This window comes from Malurus melanocephalus, unplaced genomic scaffold (assembly GCF_030028575.1).
Source record: "Malurus melanocephalus ecotype Western Australia unplaced genomic scaffold, MMel_1.1 scaffold_576, whole genome shotgun sequence".
In the NCBI taxonomy this organism is placed as follows: Eukaryota; Metazoa; Chordata; class Aves; order Passeriformes; family Maluridae; genus Malurus; species Malurus melanocephalus.
Window position 1 is genome coordinate 75,440 of NW_026623808.1, and position 13,045 is coordinate 88,484.

The following is a 13,045-nucleotide window of genomic DNA, read 5'->3' on the forward strand; positions in this document are numbered from 1 at the left end:
CCTTCCCAGTAAAGTTCTTCCTCTGGTTTCTGTGGAATTTCCCATATTCTATTTTCAGGCTGCAGAGCTGCAGACCAAGCCCTGGCAGGGTGGGGGGCCCTGCCGGTGCACAGCTGGGCTGGAGCTCACCCTGCAGCCAGGCAGCTCAAACCTCTTACTGGGCAACCAGCAGCACTCGCCCACACCTCCTTTGGACACCACAAATCTCTGTCCCGAGGGATTTTCCGGGCTGCAGCTCGGCCCTTGTTCCCTCTGCAGTGCTGAGGGAAGGTGGCTGCAGCAGGCACACACAGCACACCCTGAGCATGCCAACGGGGCACCCACTGACCACCAGGCACCAGTGCCACACCCTGCACAGCCCCGACAGGACCCCAAAGGACCAGAGTGACCGCCACTGCCTCTCCCAGATACACTGTGGGGGCCAACAGAACGATTCCTCTCTCCGCCATGGGAACTGGTTGCACAGAAAAAATAGATACGTTTTAATTATATTTGAAATACACAGGAAACACRTAGCTGGGAGGATGAACACCGCCAGGCCAGCTGCTGCGGAGAGCTCGGTGACAGCTGTGGCCGTGGCAGTGGCAGCAGAGCGAGACGGAGTGCTGTTKGTTTCCCAGGCTGGTTCAGAGGCTGCCTGAGCTCTAGGGCACGGTGGGGACAGCTGGYGACGTGCCCTCATTCCCGCTGTGTGCCGTGACAAGGACACTGACCTGCAGCGTGCCACAGCGGGAGCGCAGCACCCAGGCTCCCTGGTACGCGGGCCCCAAGCCCCGCTCCTGCCCTGGAGGAGGAGGAGGGAGGCGAAGGCTGAGCTGCTGGCAGGCTGTGGCATTGCAGGCCACGCTGACAGTGCCCTCGGGGTTGCTGTAGGTGCACTGCCCCGGAGCATCCTTGTCCCAGCCTCCCTCCGRGGGGACACCGTGCGCTCCCGGGCACTCCAGCTGCCCGCGGGGCACCTCCAGCAGGGTCTGGCCCTGGAGAGCGGCTGGGCTGGCRCACAAGGCTTGCCCGTGGATCAGGGGCTCAGCAAAGCTCTGGAGCCAGCGCAGGAGGTAGGAGAGGCGGCAGTCACACACCCAGGGGTTGTCAGACAGCCCCACACGCMCCAGTTCATCGTTGGCATCGAAGAGCCCCGGGGGCAGGCGGGCCAGGCGGTTGTGGTCCAGCAGCAGGGCGGTGAGCAGGGGCAGCCCGGCCAGCAGCCCCGCCGGCAGGCTGGAGAGGTTGTTGTGGCTCAGCTGAAGCTCTGCCAGCCCTGCCAGCTCCTGGAAAACCCCAGCGGGCAGGTGATCCATGGCGTTGTGCGACAGCACCAGGCTTTCCAGCACTGACAGGTTGGCAAAGAGCTCCTGGGGCAGCGTCTCCAGCTGGTTGCGAGCCAGCGAGAGGTGGAGGAGGCCSGGGGTGCCAGCGAAGAGGGTGGCGGGCAGGGTGGCCAGGCGATTGCCCTCCAGGCTCARGACAGTGAGGTTGAGGAGACCCGTGAAGATGTCGGGGGCCAGGCTGGCCAGGGCGTTGTGCTGCAGCTGCAGCCGCCGCAGCCTCCCCAGCCCGGTGAAGATGCCCGAGGGCAGCTCCTCCAGCCGGTTGCCATCCAGGTGGAGCTCGGTCAGCTGGCCAAGAGCCCTGAAAGCAGCGGGAGGCACACGTGCCAGCAGGTTGTCACTGAGCTTGAGGAGACGAAGGGTGACCAGCGGGGTCAGCAGCCCGTCCGGCAGCTCAGCCAGGGCGTTCCGGGACAGGTCCAGCGCCTGCAGCCGCCGGAGCGGGCGGAAGATGCCGGGGGGCAGCGCCTCAATCCTGTTGTCCGACAAGCGCAGGTCCTGCAGGCGGCACGAGGCGGTGAAGAGCCCCGGCTGCAGGGTGCGGATGGTGTTGGCACCCAGCGAGAGCTTGCTGAGGCTGCTCAAACCCGCCAGCACCCCCAGGCTGACGGCCGGCAAGGGGTTGCCTGACACCTCGAGCTCCGTGAGGTTGGGCAGTCCCTGAAAGGCGCCAGCCTCCAGCTCCTGGATGTGGTTTTTGATGAACACCAGCTTGGTGAGAGTGGTGCTGGAGCCCAAGTCCCCGCTGCGGASGCTGCTCAGGGCTGTCTCCACAAAGAAGAGCTGGGTGGCACTCCCTGGCAGGCCCTCCGGGATCTCCCGCATCCTCTCGCCGGAGCAGAAGACTTTGGAGGTGTCGTAGCACTGGCAGGATGGGGGGCAGGATGGGGGCAGCCCCCCCACCAGCAGGGACCCCAGCAGMACACACATCACCAGCCTGCACTGGAGAAGGAGCCAAACCTCACCCCGTGCCCTGACAGAAATCTGCTCCCRCAGGCCGTGCTGCTGGGGAAAGCTTCTGCTTCTGCAGCCAGAAATGCTGTGGGATCAACCTCTGGGACACCACCAGCACAGGCTGCCCTGGCCATGGGGCATCCCTCCCCAGCTGTCAGCACCTCCCCAGTACTGCCTTTGCAGGAACAGGGAGCATTTCCCTACCAAATGTCTCCCGGGGTTTTATTCTGTGCCCCAGCCCACTGTAGGACACAACTGGGGCAGTGCCACCCTCACCAAAGGTGACCAGGGCCACATCCCAAAGAGCAGCAGCTGGGGTGGGACCTGGGTGGGTCCGTGCAAGTCCTGGGGGAGCCTGTACCCTCATCAGGTGTCCTCACAGGCACAAAGCCAGGCTCTGGGACAGGAGAGTATGTGAACCCAGGGCTATGCTGCCCATACGGTGGGTGATGGGGGCAGCACTGCAGGGCTGCTCTGTGCTGTGGCACACAGTGGGCTCCACCACTTGCATTTCTGATTGCCCATCACGTAGTTCTTTTTCCACAAGCAATCAGGGCAGCACCAAACCTGATGGAGGGATGTTCAGCCTGACCAAACACCTCTTGCCAGCCCATGGAGGCATTTTTTGAGGCAGTGGCCTCCAGAGCTCATCAAGTCCCTCCCTGCTTGGGATACATGCTGGTGGCTGCCTCGTGATGGGGACATTGCCCTCCCCACAGCAATGCCCATCCCATGGCAGTGGAGCTGTCCTGGAGCTCTCCTGGGCTTACACCCACACCTGAGAGCACTGCTGGGCTTGGCATTTCCTTTCCTCCCTCTCCCTTGCTTCACCAGAGCCAACAGTGGCTCCCGTGTGCCCCAGGCCCCCCAAAGCACCCAAACAGAGTTCCCACCACTTACCACGTGTGGCATCACGGGGACGGTGGCTGAACCTGCGGCAGATTTGCAGAGATGCCGCTTGCCGAGATGGGACGGTGTTTCTGGGGCGGATGGGAAGCCAGCCCAAGGCAGGGACGAGCTGTTCCTGCTGGGGCGGAGCTGCCCCTCGCTGCTTATCGGCAACAACAACCCGTGTCCTTGAAGCACTTTGAAAAATAACCCGGCCCCGGGGGGACTGGAGGTGAGGCCAGAGGCAGCCGCCTGTGAGCATCCTGGCAAGGAAGTRGGGTCCTGGCCCCGGACATCCACTGGCCCTGGGATGGTGGCAGGGTGCTGCTGTCACGGGGCCTCCAGTCCCACACTGACATCAGCATGCTTGCTTCCAGAAGCCCCCTAAGAGAGCCCTAGGACTTTGTTAAATCTCTCTGGGAAATGGTGCTTGAAATACCTCTGCCACAAGAGAAGGGACCAAGTGCAGCTTAGCAAGGCAAATGACTTGGATTTGATTTTAGAGTTCCTTTCCACCCTTATGATTCTGTGGGGAGGGGGCCACTGTGGGCCCATCGTGGTGGTCACCAGGGGCTCTGCAGCCCAGCCAGCAGAGGGATGGTGAGGGACCCATGGATCAGCTGGACTCCCTGGGAATTTCAGCCTGTCTGGAGGAGCGGCACACTGCAATAAGAACTGCAGTGCAAGGGCCTGTGTTGGAACAGATCAGGCAGGCAGCAACCATGGAGGCACCCCAGGGGCAGGAGGAGGGACACTTTACACAGTCAGTGTCATGGAGCAGACTGTGACCCATGGAAAAACTCAGCTGACACAGCCCAGCGGCAGGCAGCTCTGAAGGGAGCCAAGCAAGCTCCCCAGCACCCCAGCAGTGCAGGACACAGTGAGTGTTTACACTGAGAGGCTCACTGAGGTCTCAGCTCACTCTCCAAAAGCCCTCCTTGGTCCAGCATCCCAGACTGGAATCTGGACACCAGCAAGGGCTGTGCAAATACAGCCCACTGATCCCCATCCTCACCAGCCTAGACAAATTTTCCTCAGCACTCTAAAAATCTCCAAGGAGTGGAAATGGAGTGCAGCCCCTGTCCCTGCTGGGCCATTCCCCTGCTGCACACCGTGAAGGAGTGAATAAACAGCTCTTGGCACCCGGAGTGGACAATGGCACTTTAATGGGAAGGTCACACATCAGCACCCAGCAGCCCCGTGACACAGTCCTGTGTCTCCTGTCCCCATGCAGGACCCWGCYCAGAGCAGTGGCCCATCACAGGCASCAGYGTGGAGCTGCTTGTGCCAGCASTGGCTACGARGTGCTGTGAGCAKMCAGCACTAYGGRGWGGGCACTGAACGCACACGTGTCCCAGAGCAGCACTTCTCAGGCAGCCTGGTGCCACTGTGTCACACACGGAGGTGAGCTGGATCCCCCAGGGTCGTGCTGCAGCCGGAGAAGGCAGCTGGCTGCAGGTGCTGTGGGGGATGGCGTGGCACCCATCTGCAAATTGCAGAGCAGCCAGTGCYGGCTGAGCCCCACCCTGTGCTGCCAGCATCCCCCTGCCCAAGGGCTGCCAGCAGGCAGGAGCACTGGGCACACACAGCAGGGCACTCACGGGGGAAAGAAGAGACTGGAGAAGCTTTGCCAAACAGAGCAGGACCAGGTTTCTCACTAGCTGGTGGAGAGTGTTGAGGAAATGAGGCTCAGGGATGGGGTGCGGTAGAGGCAGCCCCAACATGCTCCAGCAGCACAGGGGCACAAGGACAGGAGCTTCTCCCAGCCCCTGCAGACACTCCACCCATGGTCCCACTCCTCTAACTACCCTCACCGTGGGGCCAGTGCAAGCCCCTGGCACGCTGTGGGGCTGAGGCAGGGCGCTGCAGGCGGGGGCACGGCCGCAGCAGGGTCAGCACCAGCACGCAGTGAGGGCAGAGGGATGCTCCTCCTCTCCAGCACTGCCCCTGCCTGTCCTGGTGCACAGCAGGCGGGTGCAGGGAGCAGGGAAGGTGCTGGCTGTGCTCTGGCCTGCCCTGCCTGCAGGCAGGGAGGGCAACTGGGTCGCGGCTGAGACGCTCAGGGTGTGCCAGCCTGGCAGTAACCCAGCCCCACAGGGAGCCCTGCCCAGCACCAGCGGGTGACAGCAGCACAAGGACACRCAGCTCGCCTGGCTCTGCTCCTGGCCCGGAGTGATGGCTCACACCGCCTGCCCGGACAGGGGCAGGGGAGTATGGCGGGGGCAGGAGGTGGGGAACAGGGGCTGGGCAGGGCTGAGGGCAGCAGGCAGCACCAGGGCAGCAGCCCTGCAGGGAATGATGCAAGGWGAAGGATGGGGAAGCCCTGTTATTTGGGGTAAGCACCATCACGGCCAGGATGTGGCTCCTGGCTTGAGGGGTCCCKCTGTGCATCCCACACCTCCGCTGCTGGATCCGGGCAGGGAATGAGCACAGAAGGTGCACTGGAGGCAGGAAGGGCTGGGGAGGGCACTCAGTGGGAGCCCCGCTGCGGAGCAGGGGCAGGGCAAAGCGGAGCAGGACAGGGTACACACAGCACACAGCGTGACACTGCCCCGTCCCCGTCAGCAAGGGCAGCTRTGCAGAGCCACCGTCATGTCCTCTGACCCCACAAGCACCTCCGCCCTCAGGGTCTGCCAGACGCTCAGGCTTCATTGGGCGCCTTCATCCTCATGAGCACGACGTGGCTCTTCTTCCTGCAGCCATGGACCACCAGTGCCACCAGAGCGGCCAGCAGGGCCACACACACCAGCACGATGACTGCTATCACCACCCCGCTCTGCAGGCGTGTCAGCCCCCACTGCCCCCTCTCTTCCTCCTCCTTCTCCTCCTCCTCCTCCTGTGGGGAGGCTGGCAGCTCCGTGAGGGGCTTCATCGAGGAATCCTCCGGTGACGCTGCCCCAGAGGTGTGAGCAGGGAGCAGGGTGCTGGGATGGGGAGCAGCAGTGGGGGGCTGGGGGTCRAGGAACTGGTCCCGCTGCAGCCTGGCAATGGGGATGCCCTGCAGGGCGGGAGGCTGGGCACACAGCGGGGGTGTTTCACCCACCTTGTGGGGGTTCTCCTCCAGCCAGCCCTGCAGGGGCAGGATGCCCTTGTCACAGCGCCAGGAGTTGTTGTGCAGCCTCACCTCTCGCAGGGCAGTCAGCGGGGAGAAGATGCCTGCAGGCAGGTACTCGAGCGCGTTGGAGTGCAGCTGCAGGTGCCGCAGCCCCGGGGTGGCCCCGAAGAGGCCCCGCGGCAGCGCCTGCAGCTGGTTGTGGTGCAGGGAGATGTTCTGCAGCTTGGGSAGCCCCTCCAGCGCCCGGGCATCCAGGCGGCGCAGGGCATTGGAGTGCAGCGACAGCTCCAGCAGCTCCCCTAAGCCCTGGAACGCCCCCGGCGCCACCGACCGCAGCCGGTTCTTGCTGAGAACCAGGAGCTGCAGCTGGGTGAGGTTGCTGAAGACGGCGGTGTGGAGGGTGGAAAGCTCATTCTCGTAGAGCCAGAGCTCCTGCAGGTTGGGCGCGGGCCCGAAGGCGCCGGGGGAGATGTCCCGCAGGCGGTTGACGTGCAGGGTGATCTTGGCGAGGGCGTGCAGGGGCACGAAGACGCCGCTCGGCAGAGTGGTGAGCAGGTTGTTGGACAGATAGAGCTTCTGCAGGTTGGTGTTGTGCACGAAGAGCTCCGGGGACAGCGTCTCCAGCTGGTTCTGGTGCAGCCCCAGCTCCTGCAGCTCCGGCAGMGCATCGAAGGTGCCCAGCGGGATGTGCCGGAGCCGGTTCTCGTAGAGCCGCAGCACCTGCAGCCGCGCCAGCCGCTCGAAGGCCCGGGGCGGCAGGCGCTCGATGTTGTTCCTGGCCAGGTTGAGCTTGGTGAGGCTGGTCAGCTGGTCAAACACCCCTTCCTGCAGCTCCTCCAGGTTGTTCCCGTGCAGCTGCAGCTCCTTGAGGTTGCTCAGATGGGCGAAGTGGGAAGGCTCGACCTGCAGGATCTGGTTGCTGGAGAGAAGCAGAGATTCCAGCTTGTCCAGCGGCTCGAAGACCTGCACAGGGAGCTCCTGCAGCTTGTTGCTGGCCAGGCTGAGGTAGCGCAGGTCGGGCAGGTTTTGGAAGGCGCCGGGGCTGATGCGCGACAGGAGGTTCTTCTCGACGCGCAGCCCGATCAGCAGGGAGGCGTTGCCGAAGGCGGTGTCACCCAGCTCGGCGATGCGCGTGTTGATGATCTGCAGGGTCATGGCGTTGGCGGGGATGGGGCTGGGCACCGCCGTGATGTCGGCACCRGAGCACTCGACCTGGGCGCTGCGGACACACTGGCACTGCTCTGGGCACTGGCTACTGGCCAGCTGGATGCCCAGCAGCAGCAGCAGCCACCGCTGCCAGGCCCCCTGCTCCATCGGGCCTGCAGGGAAAACAAAGGAGAGGGGGGTCAGTCCCTGTGATTCCCCATCCCCCAGGGCCACTGCCAGGGATGTGTGCTGCTTTCTCCAGGGCCATCCTGCCCCCAGCATGGCAATGAAGCAGAGGAGGGCAGGCAAGGAAGGCTGAGGGCAGGCAAGGCTTGGCATAGCCCAGGCAGGAGCTCAGAGCAAGACAGAGCTGGGGGCCACGGTGCCTGGCTGCCACACCACAGCTATTAGAGGCATCCCTGGCGTCCCAGCTCTCTTGGCTCCTGTGGCAGCTGMGAGCGTGGTTTCCTCTTTTACAGAGTGTGGTGAGCTGCTTCCAGCAGCACTGCTGGCACCACCAAAGAGCCAGGACCTTCACCAGAGCTGGCTCACGGCACCCACAGGGGTCCCAGCACTGCCCCAGCACCCTGAGCACCCTCCTGGCTCTGAGCTCCTGCTGCAGAGCCAACAGCAGTGCCTAGGGATGCTTTAGCTCCAGTCCTGCCAGAGCCTGAGTCAACARGACCCTTGGCAGCTCCCCAGCACAGGCTGGGTGCGGGGTGGCCCTGCCAGGGCCAGCTCTGGCCTATTTTTGCTGTGGCAGGGGGTGTCTGATGGGGGCACATAGATGCAGGCTGCTCCCAGGGGTGGTGCCCAGGGAAGCAAGAGCCCTACAGAGAAGTTCTCCATTACCCCACAAGCACAGACACCATGGACACCCTCACCTCCCTGCGCTGGCCTGGGAGTTTCCTCCCTCCCTAGATTAAAGCAGCAGCCTTGTGCCAGCCTGGCACGGAGCAGCCCCCAGTAACAGCACATTACACAAGTGGCACAAGTGAAGCAGAAAACCTGCAAGTCCTTCTGCTCCAGGCACAGCTCAGCTTTTAGGCAACTCAGGCAGCACAGGGGTGCCCAAGTGCCCCAGCTGGCACCCAGGGTGCTGGGGTACAGCCCTCGCCTTCCTCCCCTCCCTCTACCAGGGAACACTCTTGCTCTCAGGCAGGGAGGGAGGAACTCTCCACAAGCCAGCACTGTTTATGTTTCCCATATGGAAACAATCTGCATTCAAGAACAGCTTTGTTTATAGCAAGGCATTTATAAACTTCCCCAAAAGCTCGACACATCAAAAGCCCTGCTCATGTCACTCCCTGGTAAGGCAGCGCTGAGAGCACCCGCACTGGAGCAACCTTCAGGAAAAGCAGCTGGAAACAATTGATCTCTCTTTTTCTTCTAGGGACAAAAAACTTACAGACCAAGAGGCTGAACGCTCCCTAACTGCTCAGCCCCTCAGCATCTCACTGTTSCTAACATCAGCCCCCCAAAATGTTACTTTGCTCCCCTCAATTTTCTCCATTGGTCATTATCTGGGATATACTACCTATGTAACTTCTTCAGCTCCCACAGCCTCTAAGTGTTCTCACTTTTTCCGAGAGCCCTTGCGAGATAAACATCTCCATCAAATAAAAAGGTGCTGAACGTGCAGATCCCACCACTCCACCACCAACCCTCGGAGCTGCCCTGGGATCAGTCCCTGGGATCTGCTTCCACTCACAGGGGCAGTAGGAGAAGGAGACTTACCCGAGTGTCCTGCAGCCACGAGCGCTGAGCGAGCACAGCTCCGTGCTGGCAAGAGAGCAGAGTGTGGTTCATTCTTCCCCTCCCAGTATATAACCCGTCCAAATCAATGAATCAGCACAGGGGCAGTGGCGGGGTTAGGGAAAGCGCTGGAGCAGAGCTGATTCCAACTCCTATTTCCTCAGCAGAGCAAGCATCTCGAGGAAGGAGTTTTGGGTTTTCCTCTGCAGAACCCCAGTGCTCTCGTTTAAAGACAAGCCCCGTGAACATGCTGCTCATAACAGCCAGCACMCAGRCAGCATCCCTGGGAGTCCCCTGGTCCCCAGAGGGACACAGCTGGGTGTCCTGACCCATGGGAGCAGGTAAGGCAAAGCCAGATGGCTGGGCACAGCCCTGTCCTTCCCTGGCACCGAGAAACCCCCATTGCAGGCATCCCTKCAACCCCAAAGCAGCACAAGGGCTGTTCCCCAGTGGCTGCCACTGCGCTGCCCCCTGAGCAGTCCTGACACACAGCTCATGGAGCCTGGCACCCAGGGCTGTTTGGAAAGCATCCGAGCCATCCCATCAACTTGTTCAGGAGCAACTGCTGCCACCCCTCCCCTGCTGTCACCAGTCCTCTGCCCCCTCCAGCCCACACGGGTGCACCGGGATGGTCCCCAGCACCAGGTCTGCCCACCTCGCCCACCTCCTCAGGGCAGTCCCGGTCCAGCACTGCCGGGAGCGGTGTTCAGGAGCAGCAGCTCGGCACAGGCACCGTGCGTGGCCCCTGTGGGCTCCCTGAGAGCCACCGCAGTCCCGTGCTACCCACGGGGCAGCTGCAATTTCCCCTCCCCGCACCTAATCCCGTCTCAGCCCACCCATGTTTCCGCCGATTGCAGCAACCCCTGCTCAGGTTCCGGGTGGCACTGACGAGCTGCTCAGGATGGGAACAGCGTGGGGCTGCCGGCGGAGAAGGGGAGGAAATGTGTCACGGTGTGAGGGGTGGGAGCGTGCAGGGCAGGGGAAGGGATGGAGAACCGCTCAGAGAGGGGACCGGAGCAGGATAAAAACGGCAGGGATGGAGAGCAGAGTTCCCAGACAGTCTCAGCGCAAGGAGACAGGGATCGTGGGAAGATGGTAGGCAGTGAGACCTCGGCCGGAGGCCACGGCCACCGCTGTGTCACACTGCATGGGAGGCGTATCTGCCATGGGACATGCTGGATGGCCACGGACCCCTCCCCGGCTGGGGAGCGAGCACAGAGGCTCAAACTCCCCCTGGCCATGCTCCCCGCCTGTTCTGGGGCAAATCCCGGGCATCTGGGCACAGAGAGCAGGCATTTGGGAAACACCGCCCAGCAAGTGCTCTCGTTCACATTCTATTGACTCGGCAGCTTCCCAGAACCACGGTTCCCAAAATAATCTCCCCCCTTCTGTGACAGAAATGCAGCTGGAGGTCAGGCCCTGGGCTTGGGAGCTGCCTGCTCGCTGCAGCCCCGGCACCAGAGCAGGGCTCTCACAGCCTCATCACAGCCTTGTCACAGCCTTATCACAGCCTTATCACAGCCTCATCACTGCCTTATCACTGCCTTATCACTGCCCTATCGCCGTCTCTGCCCGTTACCAGCGCTGCTGGGCTCCTGCCCGCCCTGACTCATCCAGAAGCTCTTTTCAGCAAGGCAACACAGGAACCAAGCCTCAGCACTTCCGAAAAACCACTGCCCCGAGCCCAGTTCGACACAGGAATGTCGGACTCGCCTCCTTGCAAGCAGCGCTGCCCCAGGGCGGACAGGGATGCARTTTGTACCTCAAACATCTGCCCCGATAGTGGGGGAGTCATCCCATTGCGGTCCCTACCTCCAGAGGAGCCCAGGTAACAGACCTGACAAAAAACCACCTGCCTCTACCCCGGCCCCCGGAAAGTGACTCTGGCTCCTGGCTGGAACAGATGATTGTGTTCGAGACATCCCTGAAAATAAAGCAGGGCTGAGTAGCAAACGGCACAAGCCCGTGCAGCGCTCCAGGTGAGCGCACAGCTCGCCCCGGGCTACTGGCAAGGGAGAGAACGGAGGGTGTGGGGGCTTGGCACAGCAGCCCGTACACACCCCGCACATCTGGGGGGAGAGGCAGCCCCCGAGGCAGCGAACGGATGTGATTGAGGTGAGATGAGCGCTGTGCAGGGAGAGGCGGCTCCGCACAGCCGGGAGCTCRCAGGGCGCTGTGGAGAGGAGCGGCTCTCGKGCTGCAGGRAAGCCCCAGGTTCAGYTTTGCTCCGTGGACCTTTCCCACCKCCAGCTGCACCAGCCAGAGRCTGAACACCCCCCGACCAAGCCCTGGACGGTGCGGATCCACTGCCGTATCCGTGCACCTTCAAGGAGACAACGGAGCCCCAGAACAGCAGCATCATTTRTTTTTTGGGATGTCTGCCTTGCTCTCCAGGACAGCAGGGCAGTCCCGTGTCTGTCTGTCCATGCTGGCACACCTCCAGCACATCCCCACGGCCAGGGTGGCRGATGCAGCAAAGCTGAGTGGCTCTGAATCACCAAGGGACTCGAGACTGCTTGGAAAAAYTCATGTAATCGCTAAAATTAGCAGCTTGTGGGCTTGGCCGGGAGAGAACATTGTTCATCTGCCAAGCAGCTGAGCACGCTCACTCACAGTACACAGCCCCAGCTCCTCCCGAGCCCTGTTCCCTGCACACCTCCAGCTCCTGCCTGAATTGGCACCTGGGGCGGGATGGGACCTCCCCAGGCCCTGCCGCCCTGCAGTGCGGTCCTGGAACCGCCCCAGTTACTTTGCACTGCTGCTAAGTGCCCACCCTGCTATGAAACCCCCCCCCGGTGGCCCCGGTGTTCACAGCTGGTCCCGGGCTCCAGGCCAAACCCCGCTGAGCCGAGGAGGAGGGTGGAGGGCTGGGCTAGGGGCCACAGAAGGAGCCCTCCCCGTGTTCCAGCACAAGGGAACGAACACCTCTGTGCCTGAGCTCTGCAGCAGGACCCAGAGGCTCAAGCCATAGCTGAGGGSTGAAGGAAGGGGCAGTCAGCCCTCAGAGACTGGGGCTGGGGTCCCCCCACCCTTTGGGAAGCAGCAGCAGCCCCTGCCTCACCCTGCACCCACTCCCAGCCTTTGAGGAGCCCAAACCAGAGAGCTCGTGGATCGGGGCCAGAGATCCTGGTGACATTTTCACTCTCTGCTTGAGGAGTGCAAGGCCAGGGCTGTCTCACTGCTCATGGCGAGATGATGCTCTGCATCTGCCCCAAGGGACGGGGACATGTCCTCCCCTGCCTGGGAAAGTGCTTACACAAAGTGGGAACATGGGGAGGGRGCAGCAGCAGTTTTGGTGCATCCCAGGATGGTCAGTGGGGATGGCCATCAGGCCACCCTCCATCCAAGCAGCAGCACCAGGCCCCACGACCCTCCTGGAGCTCAAGGAAAAGGCCATTTAGGATCTCAGGCTCCAGTGGGGTTCACCCCAGCAGCAGAACCGTCTCCTGCAGGCTCAGCCCTGGCCGGAGCGATAGCAGCAGCACGCAGGGCTTGGCCCCGGCTCAGAGCAGCGCTAGGCTGGAAGGAATGCGGGGCYGCAGCCAACTCCGCCTGCAGAGATAATCCGAAGCGGAAAGAGCTTGTCCGATGTGCGCTGGGAAAGGGGGAAGGAGCAGCTGGAGCAGGAGGCGATGGCAYGGGGCTCACACACTGCGGAGCGTTTGCTGCATCAGCTTCATCTCTGTAAAGTCCCCCTGGCACTGTGAAGTGCCCCAGGGACCCCTTCCCAACACACAAAGGGGGAAGGGGCCTCATTTCTTCCCAGTGGAAGCCAGCAGAGGAGTGAACAGCAGGCTGCAGAGCTGCTGCCAGCCATCGCTGGCTCTCTGCCCTGAGCTTTTTTGCATTCAGAAAGACACAAAGGCACAGCTGGAAGTCTGGCGCTCCAGCCCCACAGCAGCGATTGCTCAAAGCCCAG

At 62.4% G+C, this 13,045-nt stretch overlaps 1 protein-coding gene across 1 annotated transcript; it reads right to left on the minus strand.

Annotated features, from left to right (window-relative positions):
- Positions 1 to 363: 363 nt before the first annotated feature.
- LRRC15 (leucine rich repeat containing 15) lies at positions 364 to 10,229 on the minus strand. Its single transcript, XM_057382593.1, has 5 exons — positions 9,963 to 10,229; positions 9,109 to 9,153; positions 5,818 to 7,544; positions 3,183 to 3,497; positions 364 to 2,270 (listed from the first exon to the last, which is right to left on the minus strand). The coding sequence occupies exons 1-5, from the start codon at positions 9,964 to 9,966 to the stop codon at positions 645 to 647; spliced, it is 3,717 nt and encodes a 1,238-aa protein (XP_057238576.1). The 5' UTR covers positions 9,967 to 10,229; the 3' UTR covers positions 364 to 644.
- Between the last annotated feature and the right edge of the window lie 2,816 nt (positions 10,230 to 13,045).